This window comes from Oncorhynchus mykiss, chromosome 10, assembly GCF_013265735.2.
Source record: "Oncorhynchus mykiss isolate Arlee chromosome 10, USDA_OmykA_1.1, whole genome shotgun sequence".
Taxonomy (NCBI): domain Eukaryota; kingdom Metazoa; phylum Chordata; class Actinopteri; order Salmoniformes; family Salmonidae; genus Oncorhynchus; species Oncorhynchus mykiss.
The window spans coordinates 36,271,263-36,295,517 of NC_048574.1; the positions used below are offsets into that span (position 1 = coordinate 36,271,263).

The window sequence follows — 24,255 nt, forward strand, 5'->3', positions numbered from 1 at the left end:
CACAAAGACCCCTGAGTACTAAAAGCGGTGAGGCAAATTCTTTCTGTACCGTTATCTAAAGTGTTCAAAGTTCACAATCATTCACTAATCTTTCAGCTGTTCCTAGGATAGGACATCTGGTATCACAGATCCTGTGATAATTGTGGAATGGCATCATATTGTATTATTTTGCATAATATCAATGACAATAGCAGCAGAAAAACCTGCCAAATTACATTTGGTTGATCTCCTATTTACAATCTCAGCAGTGTACAGTCGTGGCCAAAAGTTTTGAAAATGACACAAATATTAATTTTCACAAAGTCTGCTGCCTCAGTTTGTATGATGGCAATTTGCATATACCCCAAGATGTTATGAAAAGTGATCAGATGAATTGAAATTAATTGCAAAGGCCCTCTTTGCCATGCAAATGAACTGAATCCCCCCAAAAAACATTTCCACTGCATTTCAGCCCTGCCACAAAAGGACCAGCTGACATCATGTCAGTGATTCTCTCGTTAACTCAGGTGTGAGTGTTGACGAGGACAAGGCTGGAGATCACTCTGTCATGCTGATTGAGTTCGAATAACAGACTGGAAGCTTCAAAAGGGTGGTGCTTGGAATCATTGTTCTTCCCCTGTCACCCATGGTTACCTGCAAGGAAACACGTGCCGTCATCATTGCTTTGCACAAAAAGGGCTTCACAGGCAAGGATATTGCTCCCATTAAGATTGCACCTAAATCAACCCTTCATCGGATCATCAAGAACTTCAAGGAGAGCGGTTCAATTGTTGTGAAGAAGGCTTCAGGGCGCTCAAGAAAGTCCAGCAAGCGCCAGGACCGTCTCCTAAAGTTGATTCAGCTGCGGGATCGGGGCACCACCAGTACAGAGCTTGGTCAGGAATGGCAGCAGGCAGGTGTGAGTGCATCTGCACGCACAGTGAGGCGAAGACTTTTGGAGGATGGCCTGGTGTCAAGAAGGGCAGCAAAGAAGCCACTTCTCTCCAGGAAAAACATCAGGGACAGACGGATATTCTGCCAAAGATACAGGGATTGGATTGCTAAGGAATGGGGTAAAGTGATTTCCTCTGATGAATCCTCTTTCCGATTGTTTGGGGCATCCGGAAAAAAGCTTGTCCGGAGAAGACAAGGTGAGTGCTACCATCAGTCCTGTGTCATGCCAACAGTAAAGCATCCTGAGACCATTCATGTGTGGTCTTGCTTCTCAGCCAAGGGAGTGGGCTCACTCACAATTTTGCCTAAGAACACAGACATGAATAAAGAATGGTACCAACACATCCTCCGAGAGCAACTTCTCCCAACCATCCAGGAACAGTTTGGTGACGAACAATGCCTTTTCCAGCATGATGGAGCACCTTGCCATAATGCAAAAGTGATAACTAAGTGGCTCGGAGAACAAAACATAAATATTTTGGGTCCATGGCCAGGAAACTCCCCAGACCTGAATCCCATTGAACTTGTGGTCAATCCTCATGAGGCGGGTGGACAAACAAAAAAACACAAATTCTGACAAACTCCAAGCATTGATTATGCAAGAATGGGCTGCCATCAGTCAGGAGGTGGCCCAGAAGTTAATTGACAGCATGCCAGGGCGGATTGCAGAGGTCTTGAAAAAGAAGGGTGAACACTGCAAATATTGACTCTTTGCATCAACTTCATGTAATTGTCAATAAAAGCCTTTGACACTTATGAAATGCTTGTAATTATACTTCAGTATTCCATAGTAACATCTGACAAAAATATCTAAAGACACTGAAGCAGCAAACTTTGTGAAAATTAATATTTGTGTCATTCTCAAAACGTTTGGCCACGACTGTATTACATGTAATATGCCTCATAGGAATGGCCACCCAAACTCCAACACCGTTCCACTGCTTTGAGCTGCAGGTGACTAGTCCTCCTCCCTGCTACAATTATCTAATGGGATAATGAAATACATGTAATATATTTAGATTTATTCATGTTATGCTGAAGTCAGTCAATATACAATATTTCACTGTGTGTGTGTGTGTGTGTACTTATGTGATTGGACTATCAAAAAGAACAAATACCTGCAGAAGGAGTCACTGGCCTAGATTTGGTCATGAGTCACTGAAATTCAGAGATATTAATTGGAGTCAGATTATAATACCTTCAATTATAATAATTAAGTTTCAAGTAAAGTGAAATGCTCCCTACCCAACCCTACCAATTTTAATAAAATAGGAAATAAGAGAGAAAGCTAAATATAGGGTCAGTGTCAGTAGCAAATGTACACATTTTACAGGAATACTGGAGTATTTGAGTTAGTTGCAGTGCCTTCTGAAATTATTCATACCAATTGATTTATTCGACATTGTGTTTCAGCTTGAATTCAAAATGTATTAAATTAATTTTTCTCTCTCACCGATCTACACACAATATCTCATAATGACACTTTCAAAATATGCTTTTAGAATGTTTTGCTAATTTATTGAAAATTAAATACAGAAATAACTGACTTAAATACAGTGCCAGTCAAAAGTTTGGACACACCTACTCATTTCAGGGTTTTTCTTTATTTTTACTATTTTATACATTGTAGAATAATAGTGAAGACATGAAAACTATGAAATAACACATATGGAATCATGTAGTAACCAAAAAAGTGTTACACAAAGTGTTACTCAAAATATATTTGATATTTTACATTCTTCAATGTAGCCACTCAGCTTTGCACTCTCTTGGCATTCTCGCAACCAGCTTCATGAAGAAGTCACCTGGAATGTATTTCAATTAACAGGTGTGCCTTGTTAAAAGTTAATTTGTGGAATTTCTTTCCTTGTTAATGCGTTTGAGCCAATCAGTTCTGTTGCGACCAGTGGCGATTTTAGGATGTAAGTCTTGGTGGGGAAAAAAATATATAATTTTGGAATGCATGCCAGAAAAGCCACTACACAACACAACACTAAACAATACATTAATTGCACAATAAAGGTGACTAACGGTGCCCAAAAACTGTCAGGGCCAACATGAAGCTGCCCCAACATCTTACCACTGCTACACCTGGCCATCAGCAGAGCCTTGTCTGGCAGCGAGACAGTTCAATCAGCCTCATTTACTGCCTTTAAAAAAAAACATAGCTGATATGGCTGACTTGCTTAAAAACAAATGTGGTTTCTGAAGACAATTGAGAGAGATGTACAAACTATGGCATAAGGGGACGACAAGCGGATAAGAGGCAATCCGTTATATCAATTAAGACATTAATGAGCGAGCTAGGATGTCATGTTCATCAATATAACTATTTATTTAGCACTTTTGAAATGTACAGCGACAGAATTCAGAACATTCTTACAGTGTTCTCCCTGTACACCAAGTCAGAACCGTATGATAAATAAAGGGGGCATATTAGCAGACAATGAAAGCTCTTACAATATTTGATGATTACATTTCTCAAAAACAGGTTAAAGGCTACAGTAGAACAGTCAGAACAGTAGTCAAAATTAAGAGGGGTAAATAGCCCAAATTATTAGGGTGAGGCACATGGGCTACTAACATCTTACTATACAACATACACTTAGTATTACTTTCTTAGCTACAGTATACATATCTCCCTGGCATATTACATAATTTACGAAGCAGCATACAATACATTTTTGGACTCACATTGTTCATTCTGTGCTCACTTGAACAAGAAGGCGGCGCGGTGGTCCTCCGAGTTAACAGTTGTTTTGAGCGCGGCACAAGTCCTGCTTCATTGACAGCATGGCCAATGTTGAATGTTTATCATTCTAAACTTGGAAAAAAGCCCTTTTATCCCAGATTTGGGACCACACAGCCACTGTCACTGATTCCTTCCAAACCACTCGTTGAATTTGCGATTTCCAACTTGTGTAGTGTTTATGTCCAATGGCCAATGAGCACTGATACGTTTTATCTATAATTTCTTTTCATTATTTATCTTCATATGACACAGATTAAAAAGGATTTGCCAGTAGATTGTCGACTTGATTCATGATGATGACTGCTAGCTATGATTGTGAAAGTATGATATTGATATGATCAGTCCAATCAAAGCTACTGTACATATGATGTGATTTGACGTAATTTATCTGTGGCCAATGACCTTGAGCCTTCTTGGATGGGCACTTTTATGGATGCAGCCGAAGGGCTAAAATGTTCAAGGTCTCCTCTTACACATGGCAGTGATGTAAAGTCCCCATGAGTGATAGAACACTGAGCCAATCACGGCGCAACGCTCCGTATTTTCTACTGTCTTGCCCCACTACCACAGAAAGCACTGAGCTAGGCTGAAACACCTGCATTTTGGAGTTGCCTTACTCAAGAAAACAAAAAAGAGTCCTGTTTGTATGCGGCTTTCAATTATATATATTATTTTTTACATTGTTTGCAAACTGATATGTGACACGTATTAATGCCAAAATAATATGCCAAACAGGCAAGCCCCACCTGCCCTGAATCACAGGTCGCCACTGGTTGTGACAAGGTAGGGGTGGTATACAGAAGATACCCCTATTTGGTAAAAGACTAAGTCCATATCATGGTAAGAAAAGCTCAAATAAGCAAAGAGAAACGACACTCCATCATTACTTTAAGACATGAAGATCAGCCAGTACAGAACATTTCAAGAACTTTGAGTTTCTTCAAGTGCAGTTGCAGAGTTCAAGTCACAGAGTTCAAGTAACACATCTCAACACCAACTGCTCAGAGGAGACTGCGTGAAACAGGCCTTCATGGTTGAATTGTTACAAAGAAACCACTACTAAAGGACATTGATAATAAGAAGATACTTGCTTGGGCCAAGAAACACGAGCAATGGACATTAGACTGGTGGAAATCTGTCCAAATGTGAGATTTTTGGTTCCAACAGCCGTGTCTTTGTGAGATGCTGTGTGGGTGAACGGATGATCTCTGCATGTGTTGTTCCCACTGTGACGCATGGAGGAGTTGTGATGGTGTGGGGGTGCTTTGCTGGTGACACTGTCAGTGATTTATTTAGAATTCAAGGCACACTTAACCAGCATGTCTACCACAGCATTCTGCAGCAATACGCCATCCCATCTGGTTTGCGCTTAGTGGAACTATCATTTGTTTTCAACAGGACAATGACCCAACACACCTCCAGGCTGTGTAAGGGCTATTTGACCAAGGAGGAGAGTGAAGGAGTGCTGCATCAGATGACCTGGCCTCCACAATCACCCGACCTTAATTAACCTAATTGAGATGGTTTGGGATGAGTTGGATCGTAGACTGAAGGAAAAGCAGCCAACAAGTGCTCAGCAGATGTGGGAACTCCTTCAAGACTGTTGGAAAAGCATTCCAGGTGAACCTGGTTGAGAGAATGCCAATAGTGTGCAAAGCTGTCATCAAGGCAAAGGAGGGCTACTTTGAAGAATCTCAAATATAAAATATATTTTTGTTACTACATGATTCCACAGTTTTGATGTCTTCACTATTATTCGACAATGTAGAAAAAGGTATAAATAAACCCCCTTGAATGAGTACTGTAGGTGTGTCCAAACATTTGACTGGTATTGTAGGTTGTAACAAAATGTTTTTTTTTAACCCCAACTTTGATGTTTTGAATACTTCTACTCTATTCATTGTATCTTTAATAACATTTGAAATTGCTTGAGATTCACATGTATTTTCAGTCCATCTGCAGTTTTTTTATTTGCCCAAACACTGTCTTATCATTCCTTATGAATAACTGAACATCCAACCATAAATACCCTTTCGATATGTTGTAGTGCTGTCAGTTTTATGCTTGTGTGGGGTGATTTCATAATCAAAATGAACAACTTGAATCAGACTTCAATAAGCCTCTATTTTTATTTAAAAGAACAAAAACACGTTTAAAACACTTGAATATCCTTTGTCATACAGTACATTACCTATGAAATCAAAAGTGCGTTACTTCACAAAGAAGTTGGGACAGTCAGTGCATCATTTTGTCTGTGGTATATAAGACAAAAATAACAACCAACAGAACCATGTACATTAACATGCAATTGAAATAAATAGCAACTAATATCTAACATCAATCAATGCGAAACTGTATAAAAACAGACTAACAGCAACATCTCATACCCATTCTGAAGGATTGCTTTGAAGTATTGCTAAATAACATTATGAACATAAATACTGCACCATTAGAATAACAATAGGGACTTTCTCTACAGTCTCTTCCATTCCACATGCACTTTACACACAAACATGCTTTATACTTCAATGCACATTGGCTGAGTTTACACAGGTAGCCCAATTCTGGTCTTTAAACTAATCCGATCTTTTTTTTTTGTTGAGACGATGCAATTGCTCAAAAGACCAATTAGTGGGAAAAAAAGATCCAAATTTGGCTGGCTGTCTAAATGCAGCCTTAGATACTTAGTCCTAGTTTCAATCAGATCACGTGTTAACCGGCGATAGCTGACATAGCTAGTCTTTTTGCGGTGTCGGATGTGGAACTGCATGAGAGCTGTCAAATCAGAACGGATGCTTGTGTATTTATTGTCACGAAGCCACACTAGTCCCACTTACATTAGAAGTTCAGAAGGAGAAAGTGTAGGCTATATAGAATTAATGACACTCAAATTGAAAATCATTAAACTAAATATGCATTTACACAGTGTACAAAACATTAGGAACACCTTCCTAATATTGAGTTGCACCCCCTTTGCCCTCAGAACAGCCTGAATTCATTGGGGCTTGAACACACAAGGTGTTGAAAGTGTCCAACAGGGATGCTGGCCCATGCTGATTCCAATGCTTCCCACAGGTGTTTCATGTTGGCTGGATGTCCTTTGGGTGGTGAACTGTTCTTGTTGAGCGTTAAAAACCCAGCAGCGTTGCAGTTCATGACACACAAACTGGTGCGCCTGGCACCTACCATACCCCATTCAAAAATCTTAAAAAACTTAAATCTTTTGTCTTTCCCATTCACCCTCAATGGTACAGATACATAATCCAAGTCTCAAGGCTTTAAAGTCCTTCTTTAACCAGTCTCCTCCCCTTCATCTACACTGATTGAAGTAGATTTAACAGGCGACATCAATAAGGGATCATAAGCTTTCACCAGGATTTACCTGGTAAATTATTGTCATGGAAAGAGCAGGTTATCCTAATGTTTAGTACACTTAGTGTATATCAGCCTAATCAAGGTGTAGATTACAACACACATTCTGGTGTTCGGATTTGTAACAAGCCTGCATGGGATTATTATTAATACAACTCATTGCATCCAATGGCAATGTCCGCGACAGGTAGAATGCTGGGAGACGCTTGCTGATTTGACAACTCCAATGCCGTTACACCTACGACATCGCCTAAAAACAATGAAAGTGCTATGCAGTTGTCGGTTAAGCGGGTTAGTGCAGAACTGATTGAATCTAGCCCTGAGACGTATTGAGTTACTCAGATCCCCGAAGAATAAAATCATCTGCTATTCCTTATAAAATAAAAGGTTCAATATAAATACGTTACCACTTAGGTACCGAGGCTGAAGTATGCTGGTTAAAATGAGGGCAAGGCTTTGTTTATGTCGCTAGCAATATTAGATAACTAATCACAGTTTTTTTATTAAATAATGACGCAGTCTGACAAACACCTTGTATCTCTGACAGTAAACACAGAAAGAGAGCATCTCTATGGGGAAACTGTGGACCACAGTTCTATAAACAACTTTTGTTTAAATTCCAGAGAATAAATTAGTAGCGGCTTGATCGATCCTGATAAGAATAAAAGGTACAATTTTATTGTACTAAGGTAGGTACGGTAACATAGCAACACAGCACTTAAAAAAATAAAAAATAAACAAGCTATTGATCAGCATGTAGCCTAGTGGTTAGGGCCAGTAACCGAAAGGTCGCTGGTTACAATCTCCAAGCCGACTATGTGAAATATCTGTTGACATGCCCTTGCGCAAGGCACTTAACTCTAATTGCTTCTGTAAGTCACTCTGGAGAAGAACGTCTGCTAAATGACAAAAGATAAAGGCCCTAGTTCACACTTCAGATCACTCTCTGACGTACATCTTTCCCACCACAGCAGGTCTTGTCCTTGTTGTCTTTCTTCAGCCCGTCGTCCAGCCACAATGTAGAAACATCTGAAAGGAATCAAAAAGATCAGACTGAACATCTCAATCTGGCCTATGGTGTGAGGAAGATGACCATACCCGAAAGAGAGCGACTGTCCAGTTGGGCTGGTCTGTGACTCACTGACACCTTTCCCAGTCAGAAGAACAAGGCAACCTCAGAGTGTTACACACAACTGGGAACTTTATTTACAGAGGACATATGAGATGGATGTGGTTCTATCCACACACTCTTGTCCACTTGGAGAGAGACTGAAGAGGCTCTGACCTGAGCAGGCAGAAGACCTGTCCTGTCCCCTAGTAGTAGAGGTCACTGGGAGTTTGGGGAGACAGTTTATGATCCCCATAGTCTCTCCGGCACCGTCAGATGGGTGGAGTGAACTGCATGAAGTTATAAAACTCACAGGCAGGGGAATATATAATAAAAACAATCATTTTGTGAACCAATAATCTAGTCTACCCACCCACCCACTCACACACCTCTCAGCTCAGAAGAGCTTGTGTCCTCCTCTCCAGGCTTGGTACAGTCTTTGCTGTCCTTGTGTGAAGTGGATCTTTTCCCATCCACCACATCTGTCTTCACCTGGCCCAGAGTCTGCAGCAGACACATAGTGTCAAAGGCCTCACCGCCTCCTTCCCTCAGCAGCTCCAGCACCTGTAGCAATACACTTCACATAAATAGACATGCCGATACCTCAATGTAACACCAGACATAATGTCTCTCTGGGATAACATAATTCCAAGCAGATTTTCCCAAGTGGACACTACCCAAAGTTGTCCATTGTGGTTACAATGACTCAATTAGTTGGAGCACAACGCTTGTAAGTTATTACTTAAAAACCTAAAATGGGCAACATATGGTCTTGATAGACCACCGGCCTATCATAAGACTAAACATGTATTGTGTTGTTACCCACCTGCAGACACTTATAAGACTTCAGCTCACTGAGGTTCTCCTCCAGGAAGAGCAGGTACACGCTGAGGTCGTTGTAGAAGGGTGTGTCCAGGTCCAGAGCCCCGAAGGCCGGCAGCATCTCGTAGGGCCGGAGGAAGCGGGAGCTCTGTCTGGCCGGGCCCAGGGCAGCGTACACCAGCAGGGGAGCCAGCAGGATGTACACCCCCAGGTTGATGTAGCTTAGCAGCCTGAACACCCCCACCGCCACCAGCTTACACTGCACCGGCACCGCACTGTTGTTCCTCAGCACCCCTGTCCGCACGTCACAGGCAAACTCATCGGTGATGGAGGCTAGGCGAATGTAGTAGCCCAGGTAGAGGCAGGCTAGCAGCAGGGTGAGCAGGGTTAACAGCCGACACGCCAGGTACTTCACCACCAGCCAGCGGGAGAAACGCTTGGTCTTCAGATACTGCTCCACCAGAGGGTATTTAAAGCAGCCTTCGGTCAGGTCCAGGGCACTGCCATCACACAGGGAGATTAGGTGGGGCTGATGCAGTTGTGTCAATTTTGAATATTTTTATTCTCCAAGCAGACACACATCAACTTCATTTTTGCGTGTTTGTACGTATGTGTACAGAAAAATAAAGAAAGAGTCAACTTCAAGTGAGTGCTGGATCATTTTTAAATCATTGCACTTTTAAGAACTGTTTATTGAAGAAAATAAATTTGCATATTCTGCCACTGCCCATTACTGATCTGATAAACAGCTCTGCCTATAATCACAGTTTAGACAGATACACACTACACTGTATTTGACTGCTGACCCCAGCCAGGCTTAGTCTACAGCAGTGCGAAGTCAAACAATTTTTAAAAAATCCCTAATTAGTCCATTCGTCACTACCTGTGCTTCTAGCTAATAAGGTTTCACTCTCCCTCTGCCTCTCAATGAAAATAGAGCATTTGATCTCATCTTCTATTCCCATGTACCAGTGTTTTCTGTGTGATTATATAGCGAGAGTTCCCGCTCTGGTATTGGCACGTGTACTCTGGCCAACAGCTGGGCAAAAACAGTACGGGTATAGCCCACATGAGATTATTATGGACAAAAGAGTGAGATTGTTTATTTGTCAAATGGCAGTAAAGCATAGATGATCATGTCACCAGAATAAGACCCTCGATATTTATTGGAAAGAAGCATCAAGCTCATCACCTTGCACTTTCACCATCCTGTGAAGTTCATCAATTTAATCTGTAGCCTAATAAACTGCATGCTTTTCCGACAAGTCGTAGTGGGAGGACCACACAACATGTGTTTATTAGGCTACATGTGTTTATTTTGTTTAGTTGACATTTGGTAATTTTTCAGACAAATTTCCTGTTTCCATCAGGCCTGTTATTACATTTTGTATCTGACATGTACTCGCATAAAAAGGTTGGATGGAAACCTGGTTACTGAAATGAACTCATTGTCCTCTCATGGCACTACACTCTATAGATGGTGAACCTGCGGCTTTTCCCCCATTAGTTTCATTAATAGTATGGCTTCGTGTAGAAACAGCAGAAAAACACAGCATGGCCTCTCTTTGCTGCTCTAACTAGATCAACCCGTTTGACTGCATAGTTAGTGGGCTAGACTAAGCAAATTAAAATTAATTTTATCTCTCTAGATTCCATTATTTGTCATTCTGTACCAGCCGTTATTACTAAACATCTTATAGTCTAACCCTTATTTACTTTTTTGTTCTTTTCCCACTATGATTTTTTTCTGGTAAACTCTGCACCTGATGCAAACTAGAGGTCGATCGATTATGATTTTTCAACGGCGATACCAATACCGATTATTGGAGGACCAAAAAAAGCCGATATTGATTATTGGAGGACCAAAAAAAGCCGATACTGATTATTGGAGGACCAAAAAAAGCCGATATTGATTATTGGAGGACCAAAAAAAGCCGATACTGATTATTGGAGGACCAAAAAAAGCCGATATTGATTATTGGAGGACCAAAAAAAGCCGATACCGATTAATCGCCCGACATATAATAATGACAATTACAACAATACTGAATGAACACTTTTATTTTAACTTAATATAATACATCAATAAAATCAATTTAGTCTCAAATAAAAATGAAACGTTCAATTTGGTTTAAATAATACAAAAACACAGTGTTGGAGAAGAAAGTAAAAGTGCAAAAATTGCATAACATGAGAACATATGAAAGCTGATGTTTCCTTTTAACATGAGTCTTCAATATTCCCAGTTAAGAAGTTTTAGGTTGTAGTTATAGGAATTATAGGACTATTTCTCTCTATACCATTTGTATTTCATATACCTTTGACTATTGGATGTTCTTATAGGCACTATAGTATTGCCAGCCTAATCTCAGGAGTTGATAGGCATGAAGTTATAAACAGCGCAATGCTTGAAGCATTGGGAAGAGCTGCTGGCAAATGCAGGAAAGTGCTGTTTGAATTAATGCTTACGAGCCTGCTGCTGCCTACCACCGCTCAGTCATTCTGCTCTATCAAATCATAGACTTAATTATAATATAATAAACACACAGAAATACCAGCCTTAGGTCATTAATATGGTCAAATCCGGAAACTATCATTTAGAAAACAAAACGTTTATTCTTTCAGTGAAATACAGAACCGTTCCGTATTTTATCTAATGGGTGGCATCCATAAGTCTAAATATTGCTGTTACATTGCACAACCTTCAATGTTATGTTATAATTATGTCAAATTCTGGCAAATTAATTACGGTCTTTGTTAGGAAGAAATGGTCTTCACACAGTTCGCAACTAGCCAGGTGGCCCAAACTGCTGCATACCCTGACTCTGCTTGCACTGAACCCAAGAGAAGTGACACATTTTCCCTAGTTAATATTGCCTGCTAACATTAATTTATTTTAACTAAATATGCAGGTTTAAAAAAAGATACACTTGTGTATTGATTTTAAGAAAGGCATTGATGTTTATGGTTAGGTACATTGGTGCAATGACAGGGCTTTTTTCACAAATGCACTTTGTTAAATCATCCCCCTTTTGGCGAAGTAGGCTGTGATTCAATGATAAATTAACAGGCACCGCATCGATTATATGCAACAGGACACACTAGTTAAACTAGTAATATCATCAACCATGTGTAGTTAACTAGTGATTATGTTAAGATTGATTGTTTTTTATAAGATAAGTTTAATGCTAGCTAGCAACTTACCTTGGCTCCTTGCTGCACTTGCGTAACAGGTGGTCAGCCTGCCACACAGTTTCCTTGTGGATTGCAATGTAATCGGCCATAATCTGAATCGGTCGATGTCTAATGCAAACGCTTAGTAAATTTGGACACTAGGAGTCTTTGAGCTCAGGTGGAAGAGACACATAAATGATGTAAAGAAGACAAGTCATCTAAAGTGGAAGTGGATAAGGCCCTTCGTAGTGTTTACCTGGGGGGGTCGTCAGAGACATCTTTGGTGTCTATAGATGAGGCCAGGCTCTTGGCCAGTCTGATGGCTCGGTTATAGGAGCGGTCCAGCTCCTCCATGATGAAGTTGAGGTCAGAGGAGAGGTGTGGGGCGGCAGTGAAGCGCCAGAACAGAGCAGGGATGTACATGAGGATTGCCACCAACAGAAGGATGTAAGGGAAGAACTGGAGGAGGTCAGAGGAATAAAAGAGGGTGAGAGAGGGAAGACAAAAGCAAGAATTGCATGACAGAGAAATAAGGACCAGGAAGATACAGAACATTGGTGTGCCCCACATTGGTATGACACATAGAAGTTAATTGTGGTGACACAATGGGAGCTTCCTTGTGACAGACCAAGTAAACCATTTGCATGTCCGCAGGAAGATGTTTCGAGGTGGGGGTGCTTTCATTTTGTCGACGGGGGGATTTTGGGGGGGGGGGGGGGGGGGGGGGGGGGATTTATACGCACCCCTACTTCCCGCGGCTATGCTAATACACCTGGACCTATGTCGATATCATCCACCCCGTCAAGAAATAGTATCTCTCCCAGTCGTCTGAGAAGAGGCTGCATAGTTATAATTGTAAAGGGATTTCATGTAGTTGAAGAGGTTGACTACTCTGACTTAAAGTATGGCTTACTCCTGAGAGCTCCGAAAGGGGATCTCAATCATAAATATGCCAAATGTGATGCTGCGCCGTGATTGCCAATGAGGAGTGTTATTCCCCAACTCCCCACGCAGCCATAACTGTTTGAGCCACATTAACAGATCAATCTCTCACACTGACTGGAGCTGTCCTCTGGCCACTGACTGGAGCTGCCCTCTGGCCACTGACCGGAGCTGCCCTCTGGCCACTGACCGGAGCTGCCCTCTGGCCACTGACCGGTGCTGCCCTCTGGCCACTGACCGGTGCTGCCCTCTGGCCACTGACCGGAGCTGCCCTCTGGCCACTGACCGGAGCTGCCCTCTGGCCACTGACCGGAGCTGCCCTCTGGCCACTGACTGGAGCTTCCCTCTTGGCTAACTGAGGGCTTGTACCTTGTGCAGCCATAGGGGGGCACCCTCGACGCCATCAACGCTGAGTTGCTGCTCCTGCACCGCCGCCCAACAGAAGGAGTCAACATAGGCTGCCTGTCGCCATGAGAAGTTGGTAGGGGCAAAACAGCTGATCTGGGTACCTGCATTCAGCCAAAGGGATTGGACAGGGTCAGAATGGGCCAGCCCAGAGTCGAAAGACTAGTAAGTGTACACAGACTAACGATCTTATTTTGAGTGAAGACAGGAAATAGGACCAGTGTGGGCTCCAGCTGTTATGTACTCCCAGTTTCCAATGGACATTGAGTTTGTGAGTAACTGTCCCCTCCAGTTATTGATGTGGTTGTCCCGTAGTGTATGGCATAAAAAATATGTATATTTGTGATTTCACTGTTATTTGCTTGATGTGTAACCTTTATATAACAACTGAAATTGTAAAATGATTAGTAATAATAGGCTATTATCTATGTTATTACACATTTGAACTCCACATCCACAACACAAATCAATTTGGTGAAACATATTGCCTGGATGGCCTATGGGAAGCACAGTCAGTCACTGCCACCCAAGTTCCATTGACCTCTGCCCAAACTGTCATGTAACATAGTCTGCAGGGGAATAGATTAAAAAGCAGGGACTCTTTACAGTGCTGATCCCACAGAATTAAACTGAACATATAGACTGAGTGTACAAAACACTAGAAACACCTACAAGGTGTGGAAAGTGTTCCACAGGGACGCTGGCCCACGTTGACTCCAATGCTTCCAACAGCTGTGTCAAGTTGGCTGGATGTCCTTTGGGTGGTGGACCATTCTTGATACACACAGGAAACTTGAGCGTGAAAAACCCACCAAGGCTTCAGTTCTTGACACTCAAACTGGTGTGCCTGGCACCTCCTACCATACCTAGTTCAAAGGCACTTAAATATTTTGTCTTGCCCATTCACCCTCTGAATGGCACACACACAATCCAATGTTAATGTTAATTGTCTTAAGGCTTAAAAATCCTTCTTTAACCCATCTCCTCCCTTCATCTACACTGACTGAAGTGGCTTTAACAGGTGACATCAATAAGGGATCATAGCTTTCACCTGGTCAGTCTGTCATGGAAAGAGCAGGTGGTCCTAATGTTTTATACATGGCTATACCCACACTGCCATGTGAGAATTATGATTCAGCATTAGGTTAAACTTATCTCTGTGGCGGAGATCTTTGTGGGCTATACTCGGCCTTGTCTCAGGATGGTAAATTGGTGGTTGAAGATATCCCTCTATTGGTGTGGGGCTGTGCTTTGGCAAAGTGGGTGGGGTTAAAACCTGCCTGTTTGGCCCTGTCCGGGGGTATCGTTGGATGGGGCCCCAGTGTCTCCCAACCCCTCCCGTCTCAGCCTCCAGTATTTATACTGCAGTAGTTTATGTGTCGGGGGGCTAGGGTCAGTCTGTTATATCTGGAGTATTTCTCCTGTATTATCCGGAGTCCTGTGTGAATTTAAGTATGCTCTCTCTAATTCTTTCTTTCTCTCTCTCTCTCTGAGAGGAGCTGAGCCCTAGGACCATGCCTCAGGACTAGCTGGCCTGATGACTCCTTGCTGTCCCCAGTCCACCTGGCCGTGCTGCTGCTCCAGTTTCAACTGTTCTGCCTGCGGCTATGGAACCCTGATCTGTTCACCGGACGTGCTACCTGTCCCAGACCTGCTGTTTTCAACCCTCCAGAGACAGCAGGAGCGGTAGAGATACTCTGAATGATTGGCTATGAAAAGCCAACTGCCATTTACTCCTGAGGTGCTGACCTGTTGCACCCTTGACAACCACTGTGATTATTATTATTTGACCCTACTGGTCATCTATGAACATTTGAACATCTTGGCCATGTTCTGTTATAATCTCCACCCGGCACAGCCAGAAGAGGACTGGCCACCCCTCATAGCTTGGTTCCTCTCTAGGTTTCTTCCCAGGTTCTGGCCTTTCTATGGAGTTTTTCCTAGCCACCGTGCTTCTACACCTGCATTGCTTCCTGTTTGGGGTTTTAGGCTGGGTTTCTGTACAGCACTTTGAGATATCAGCTGATGTAAGAAGGGCTTTATAAATACATTTGAAATTCTTTTACCACGTGATTTTATGAATCAAATTATCTTTCTGCCACAAACCTGTTTCATTACCAATGCTACCTCTATTCAGTCAATATTCCATATGAATACATTTTAAAGATAAAATATAACAGCCGAGGGGTGTGGATTATGTGAGATTGTGGAGCAGTGTTGCCATGTTCGTTGTTTTTGTACAAATTGGGCTAACTTTGAAAACAATGTCTCAGGTGAAAATGTATTGGTCGCGGGTTGCACGATTTTGGTCTACTTTTAAGTTGCACCATGGCCGTCATGGCATTTCTCTTAAAAACATTTCACTGTGACCTGGTGCTGACTGTCTGGCAGTGCAGCAGGCTGTTGCTGAGTGACTGAGTGGTGTGCCACTTATGTAACCTACCTGACAAACCAATTGAATATGTAGCCTATAAACGTCAGTTTATTGTTGTTGTAGACTTGTGTTATTATGCAATTATTAATGGACATGTTTAGTTAATTAAATTGGAAATTATCAAAACTCTATCGCAATTGCCAATCAGATGTTTTAATGGATTAGATTGATGTAACAGTGGTCAGATTAGGCTACAGGTAAAACAAATTCAAAAAAGAATAAACACTGGCTGTTGTTGACAAGCATATTCAGTTCATATACATATTATTCATATTTAATTCTGTGATTGAAATGATGACCCCATCCTCAGTAGCCTATTCCAGCAGGCTATTGGGAAACACTTACCTCAAAATCACCTCACTATTAATGTTGAATAATTTAGTCTGTTAATTTGAACTAAGCAAGCTGCTAAATTGTTCCGTTTACATCTTGCATCTTACATCTTGCATCTTGCCTAGGCTAATGTAAACTATCTGAAATTAGATGTAGGCCTATAGGATACCTGCCTTTATGCAAGCAAACCATGGCAAAATTGAATGACAATCATAAACCAGATTTTAGTCTGTAGCCTATGCCTATTGAAATGACAAGTCAATCTCGCAAATGGGCCATTTATAATGGTTTGTAGTCTCAACATCTGGCACATAATAATAGCACAATTGCCAGAAAATAACCTAGCATTAGTGTTTTTATACTCAGAGATTGAGATCCTCTGTCCAACTTACATCACTCATACTCTCCTGTTGGATGTATCTATAGTTATGCACATGTGCAATGGGGATTTATTTACAATTATAAACCTGGTTCAAGCCCTGAATTTTGATTGGATGAAAGCGGTGGTATATCAGACCATATACCACGGGTATAACAAAACATTACTTTTTACTGTTCTAATTACGTTGCTGCCCAGTTTATAATATCAGTAAGGCACACTTGGGGTTTGGGTAAATGGCCAATATGCGTGCGGCGGCAGGTAGCCTAGTGGTTAGAGCATTGGGCCTGTAACCGAAAGGTTGCTAGATCGAATCCATAAGCTGACACTGTAAAAATCTGTCATTCTGCCCCCGAACCCACTGATTCTAGGCTGTTATTGAAAATAAGAATTTGTTCTTAACTGACTTGCCTAGTTAAATGAAGGTAAAATAAAAAAAATATGCCATTGTGTCATGCTTAAGAACAGCCCTTAGCCGTGGTATATTGGCTTGGTATATTGCTTAAGCATAGCAGTTAAATTTGTTAAATGAAAATGATCTGGCGAGAGTAATAAGGGCTAATGATCTTGCCACATATTCAAATGTATTTATTATGCCACGCTTGCAAAAATTATTACTTTTGAGGAAACCCAAGTTACTATCATATTCCTTCTTAATTGGCTCAATAACGTTATGGAAAAGGGATTTATTGTATAAATAACCCTCTTGCTGTGAAAAAAATGGGTCTAGTTTTCGGGCATTTGAGGTTTTCAGTGGTCAATGAGCTATACATTTAACTTGACCTGGCAACCCTGTTGTGGAGTCATTTTAAGATCTAAAATGTAACGGGTTCTTCACCGGGCAGGCGGCGCTGTGGGCCTAATCTCGAACTCAAGACAATACAAGAAGGCTACAATGTTACTACAACTGCATATTGAGAGACAAGCAACTCAGTTTTTCTAATAAATTAAGAATTCTGAAATACATGGCAGGATATTCCGGGGCGAAACAAATGCAATTAGCCTGTTTCCCGTTGACAGACGGCGGTATGAATGGCAGATATGGGGTCTATGGAGCAGACACAGAACGACCCAGGGATTTAAACATGTTTACGAGTTTATCTAATGATAATCAAAAAAATGCATTCGTTTTAGACGAACTAAAACAATTGAAGTAGGTTTTTATTCAGTGTTTGACTGCAGAGGTCTGCTCAAACCAAAAACAGAAAGCCAGAGTTTGTGCGTCGAAAGAAACCGATAATCTGCTCTGTTGTTACTGCTCAATTCAATTGGCTAGAGATAATACTATTTTATCAGTTTCTGTTTGACCCGGACACTTTTATTCGATATATTTGAACATGTTAGTTTAGTTTTAGTTCTGATAGTCTATCAGTTATTCAACTCACCTACTGACACCTCTTGGGCAAACGCGAGGGAGATGAGTAACAAAGGGAGACCAACCGCGATGAAAGTGACTATTTTGTCTACGGCAAGCTCCAGACGCACCCCTTTGTACTTCGACTCTGTTGGATCCTTCAATAAAAAGTCGGAGAAAACGTATTCTGTTGCAACGTGTGCAATTGCCATTGTTCAATGTGAAATAGTCGGTATAACAAATTAAAAATGAATAGTTATCCAGTTAATACAATTGATCTATTATCTAAAAAACAAGCCGCGCGTTGTCCAAGATTTTAGTCACATTATTTTCTATATTGATCTCGACAAATTAAGTTAACACACATGTTACTTAGCCGAAAGTGCATGGAATAACGCCTGACTCATTAACTGTGTTCGAATACGCATACTAATCGTATTATTTGTGACGTAAATTGAGTATGTAGTATGCTTATTGGCCAAAATATGGATAGAGTTAGTATACCAAAAGTTCCCGGATGTCGTACTACATTCGCGAAAATACGCGAATAAGTATCAAAGCAGAGCTCCTTTTGTAACGACCACCCAGAAATAGTGTTGCATCTTTTTGGGCATTGTATTCATGTAAGAAAACTGTGGCAAGACATCAGTAGATTTATAATTGAACACATTTATGAAGATTTTACACTATTGTGAAGAGATGTACTGCTTGGATTTTTTTTAAACATACGATAGAATTAAGCTGAATCATTTTAATGTAATTCATTTCATTATTCTTTTGGCTAAATTTCATATACACAAATGTAAATTTACAAACAAAAAACACGTTTTCTTACCCTACAAAAAGAAATTGAACTGTATTTTAAGACAATTAAATACTAACAAAAAATTATAAGTGTATGTCTGTCCCTTAAGGTCATTGTGAAATTGTAATGTGATATTGTACCCCCTAGCTCGATTGTCCATTGTATATAATATATATATACTTGTGTTCCCTCATGTACTTTCAGTATTGAGTTGTTGTTAATAAAATAAAATAAAAAGTTCAAAAATGTAAAAAAAATAAAAATAAATACAAGCAGTGGACACTATTTCCGTGCTTTTTGGGCCCATAATGCAAATCTTCCTAAATGGGCGTGGCTTCACAAGGTTTTCAGATTTGAAGAGAATGGCGGAAATATGCAGCGAAATCCGACTACAACTAATTATGACACAGGTTAAGAAAATGTTGAGCTATGTAAGAAATTAATAACTTTTTTAATAAATTATGCTACACCTTATGTTGGCTGACAATGTGTTGCCTACGCTATCCGTAAGAACTGCATAGCATATAATTACAGCAGTAGTATGTTAGCTAACGTAACCTCCTTAGTTGGCTACTAATAAATCGAACTTGCCAGTATATTAACAATATGCTATCTATCTAAATATCTAACTACCCAACGTTTATTGACTTGATTATTCACGTCATTCTTAGTTAAGTGGTATAGTGGTGCATTCTCAATGGACATAAATTCGCACTGGCTATCTACTCCGATTTCAGAGCATACTCGTCTGTGTGCCACACAGCGCAGAATAACGGATGCATTTATGAACGATCAACACCCATTGAATATATTAACTAGGCATATGACCGGTGTCAGTAAATGTCGGCAAAAAAAACATAATTAAATTGTTGCCAGCAGCACAGTTACAGTCACCAACCCTCTGGATAACATGAAAACAGCCTAACCAGCTCTGCTCGGGCGAATATAATGGTCAGTGAGATGTTCTCTCATCTGTGTCTGAAGTAGATAGCCAATGAGCTTGTGTGCTTGACTGCCATTGTGATGTACAGAATGCTCGGATCAGCCAGTGTGGGCAACCCTCAGAATTTAGAATGGACAATATGACACCGCTCTGAACATATGAGTGTACTCTGGCACTCCAGATTAAATTTACGAACACACCCGAAGTCATACAATGTCTAGCTAGTAATTTGTTATGCTAACAATCTATTTTTGATATTTTATTTATGCTAACGATCTAGCAAGAGGTAGCATAGCAACAGCATCAACTTCCAGTAGACAGGCAAAACAACAGGCGTAGCACTAGTATGCTCAACTGAAAGGATACCGTTCGTTTACAGTACACTAAAATGAACTAATAGTATGTAGTATATACTCATTAAGTATGTAGTATACAGTATGTTAGTATGGGTATTCGAACACAGCCATCGTCTAGACTTGCACAGATGGGCTACCGGCAAAGGAGCCATGGACAAGTGACCCGTCTCAACATGCACAGCCTATAGCAGGGGTAATCAATTCTAACCTACGAGGCCTGGAGCCTGCTGGTTTTCTGTTCCACTGATAATTAATTGCATACACCTGGTGTCCCAGGTCTAAAGCAGTCACTGATTTAGAGGGGATCAATGAAAAAAAGCAGTGGCACTGGCTTCGATGTCCAGAGTTGAATTTGAGGGGCCTATAGGCAATCTTTTAACAATGGAATAGCAGTGACAGACTGCTAGTGTCTCGCCTAGGGCCACTGCTTTATATGCTCTCAAGGCCATGCACTGACTGAGTGTTATCTTTCTTCAGAAATAAATTAGGTAGGTCAATTCTTAGCGTTGCATTGACAGTTTTATTTGATACACAGAATAGTGTTTTTCCCACTGCTGCAACTGTTGCCATGCAGCGACTCGTGTGATGGTGTTGATGGGCAGGTACACGTTTCAGAATGTTTGAAGGGCCCCAGTGTGTTGGAATATCCTAGACCCAGCACGGCATGTGCAGCACCACGGGCAGTAGGTGGGCTCCCTCAGAAACTCACCCCAGATAAGGTTTACTGTCTCCGTGCTTGTTTTGGGCTTTGTGACTGCATCACTTTTTCCAGTATCCATCCCTCTCTATTAACCAGAAATAGTTTGAAAGTTCTTTCAAATCCCATTTACTGCAGGCCATGAGTGACCTTGTGTGTAAATGTGAAATACATTTGTGTAAACCTACCCCCCAAAATACTGACAGACAAAAGAGTTTCAGAGAGAGAGCTTGAGTTATTTAATGTGCTTGCTGAAGGCAAGACCACTGTAGAATTCTTACATACTCATATTATTATTCTGCCCACTCTAGTACAAACGATTTAAACTGTAAACACAAAACCAACTTTTAAATGTGCAGACAGCCCTCACTTAGACTTCTTGAGAAAATATCTTTGATAGCATTTACATTTTTTGTACTACAACAATATTTAAATGAGCTCCCAATGTATTTCAATTGCAATAAAAGTGCCATAGACTTACTTGGAGAAACTTTGGGCATGCATCTCCTCACACCAATTAAGCTATCAACAACAAACCAACATTGACATGTTCAGACTGACCCAACTTATATTGTTTGTCAAAGGCTTTTTCATACTATTTATACTTTTTGAACTATAACCATTTAAAATTGGCATAGAAGCTCTATTGGCTAGAATTGTACATTTTAGATTTAGCACTGCTCTTCAACCGTTTAAGCTAATAACACCAAACCTACATACAGACCGACTCAACTTAGATTGCTTGCCAAAGATTTTTGATACTATTCATACTTTATGAACTATAAACATTTGCATAAATGAACATGGGTTTGAATGAGAACCATAAGAGTAGAGTGGGTAGCTATCCAAAATGGTCCAGCTCCTTGGTCATTTAAGCTGCAAACCTTTCAAACTATCCTCACTTCAAATTCTCTCAAACCTTAATAAAATATCAAGCACACATTTTCTTTAGGAAATGGCCTTTTCTTGTCTTTGAGGAAGACTTTGGTAAAAAAATCAAATTAAAAAATATATATATTTGACCTTTATTTAACTAGGCAAGTCAGTTAAGAACAAATTCTAATTTACAATGACGGCCTAGGAACAGTGGGTTAACTGCCTTGTTCAGGGGCAGAACAACAGATTTTTACCTTGTCAGCTCGAGGATTCAATCTGGCAACCTTTCAGTTACTAGTCCAATGCTCTAACCACTAGGCTACCTGCTGCCCCTTTCAATAAAACAAATACATTTGGAGACTCGAAAAGATGTTGAGTTTTTATTATCTCATTTGCCTATGCAGACCTCCTACGCATTAGCAACTTTAAGTGACAAATTAATAATGTAAATTACAAACGTTATATCCCCTTATATCCCGTTCAAACGTAGAGATTACATTAACATGACAACTTAACATTAACTTTCCTTTTTTCATCTGATTAATCTTTATGCAATGTCTTCAAAGAGGAATAATCAAATAAAGTATATTATGATATATATCTGGTCTAACAGAAGAGAAGAATTTGCAATGAAACACTCAAATGTAGTTATGAGAGGGAGAGAAACAACTAGGAGGATTAGCTGGCCACACTCTTGGTTGGTTGGGGCTGGAGGTCCTGGTGCCACTGTCTTAGACACTGTTGAACAGACTAAAGAAGTCATTCTTCTGGCCCTCAGGAGCCTCCTCCAGCTCCACACCCTCACAGAAAGACGGCAGATTGAATACTTCAGGGGCTTTCACCTCAGTGACCACTTCGGAATTGCTGTGAGAAGAAGAGAAAAATAGCATGAACTTTTTGGGCATGCAAGTGTAGCGGACATGAGTCAGGCTCATTGTCTCGTGATATAGTAGCCATGCCTGCAACTTCAAAATCAGTGTCATCTTCGGCCCAATAGGACATTTTCTCTAGGTCTACGTCAAGACGTTGGTTTCTTCCGTGGGAGACCATACAGAACTAAATCTCAAACATTTCTCAAAGGCATCTAGTACTATGATATACCAAAGTATAGGCAGATAGTAGCAGCTATTATCCATTGCACAAGAAGATTTCAGTGACCCTACAGCTGCATTAAACAAATTAAAAGTATGCCTCTCACCTGAAGAGGAGTGTCATGGAATCAGTTGAGTAGAAAGTGCTGAGTGGTAGACATTCTCCCACAGTAGTAGACAAAAAATACTGGCCTGGAGATCAGGCAGACAGACAGATGCTTTGATACATCCTAATAGCTTCACTATATAAACCCATGTTTACACCATTGCCATCCAACATTATACTTCATTAATAAAAATCACATTGACAGGTTGACTCCTAATGCGTATCATACTCACCCTTAGTCTCTGGCACGGATCCCGTCCATATGTTCACTTTGATGTTCTCCTCCTGAACAGTGTCACTCCCCAAAAACAGCTCAACCTGATGGGCTGCACCAGCGGGGAGTTCCAGAGCGTGAGCATGAGAGTGCAGAGACATCTTCTTACAGGACTGGTTCTTCATGTCAATGTCATAGAAGACCCCCTGAGAGAGACGGATGAGAAGGAGGAAGCATCGGTTATGATGATGCTGTGTCATAACCATAGTAACAAGTGGGTTATGCAACTGTTATGTAGGCCATGTGATGTTATAAAGCAGCTATTCTGAATTACAATTGGGTTGGAATCTTGCCTTATATGTTTCTGTCAGTTGTCAGTGTTACCTCTTCAAATAGCATCAGGTAGTCCTCCAGATGTTCAGTCTTGTTGAGGTGCATCTCACTTTCAGTGAAACGTATCTTCTTGTCCGTCGAGTCATAGCTGTAATGTCCAGTTGCCTTGATTTCACCTCCTGTAAGGGCCAGCTGTTTAATCAAGAGAGAGATAACGATATATAGAGATATTAATATGACCCAATTCTGTACCTGCAAAAACTAAGCCAACTGTGCCAATATAGTTGTTTTTAGGAGAAAACATCAGTGGATAAAAACAGGGTTGCCTGAACTGAGAGTCTGGTTTGGTTTAGAAATAATGCAATATCAGTGTCCTAGCATTATTGATAATGGTTAATGGACAAGAGGGCTACTCACCACAGTCAGGACCCCAGTCATATTAGGTGATGCTAAAAGACAAAGTCGTCAGTTAGACAGATTTTCAAACTCAGAGATCATGTGTAGACATATAGGTATACTTTAAGTTAGAAGAGACTGTTGATTTGATAAACCTTGACAATATTACCAAAATAGTCATACAAGTAACAGCAGTTTTCCACACAGTGCACAGCAAACATGAGTCTCAACAAGATATAAAGCAGATGATCCTTACTGCAGTGCTGTGGGCCGTGGGACTCTGCCAGGGTGGTGGCACCCAGACACAGCCAGATGGAGAGGGCAGCGACGGCAAAGGCCTGCATCTTCTCGTGGAGGGAGACTGAGGTTAACACTCAAACTGCACAACTCAGAAAGGATGATCACGACTCCAAGTGGTTCCAGGTACTGT

The 24,255-nt window shown here is 40.9% G+C and overlaps 2 protein-coding genes across 2 annotated transcripts; both read right to left on the reverse strand.

The window, feature by feature from the left end:
- Positions 1-5,791: 5,791 nt before the first annotated feature.
- Positions 5,792-18,459, reverse strand: LOC110533772 (pannexin-1). The gene is made up of 6 exons (XM_036990178.1): positions 18,040-18,459; positions 13,473-13,612; positions 12,418-12,620; positions 8,992-9,487; positions 8,555-8,729; positions 5,792-8,086 (listed from the first exon to the last, which is right to left on the reverse strand). Exons 1-6 carry the CDS (start codon positions 18,218-18,220, stop codon positions 7,992-7,994), a joined length of 1,290 nt encoding a protein of 429 aa, XP_036846073.1. The 5' UTR covers positions 18,221-18,459; the 3' UTR covers positions 5,792-7,991.
- A 3,591-nt stretch (positions 18,460-22,050) lies between these two features.
- epd (ependymin) lies at positions 22,051-24,255 on the reverse strand. Its single transcript, NM_001124693.2, is given in 6 exon segments — positions 22,051-22,549; positions 22,884-22,968; positions 23,116-23,302; positions 23,481-23,621; positions 23,847-23,878; positions 24,082-24,255. Coding segments are annotated over 6 exon segments (666 nt in total). The 5' UTR covers positions 24,170-24,255; the 3' UTR covers positions 22,051-22,416.

What these genes read in the sequence shown, in the direction of transcription:
- LOC110533772 (XM_036990178.1), bottom strand. Translation starts at nt 18,220, where the DNA reads ATGGCAATTGCACACGTTGCAACAGAATACGTTTTCTCCGACTTTTTA. An exon ending in CCCCCCTATGGCTGCACAAG is followed by an intron (nt 12,621 to 13,472) that starts GTACAAGCCCTC and finishes GACCTCCTCCAG; the next exon opens with TTCTTCCCTTACATCCTTCT. An exon ending in GTCTCTGACGACCCCCCCAG is followed by an intron (nt 9,488 to 12,417) that starts GTAAACACTACG and finishes GTGTGATGGCAG; the next exon opens with TGCCCTGGACCTGACCGAAG.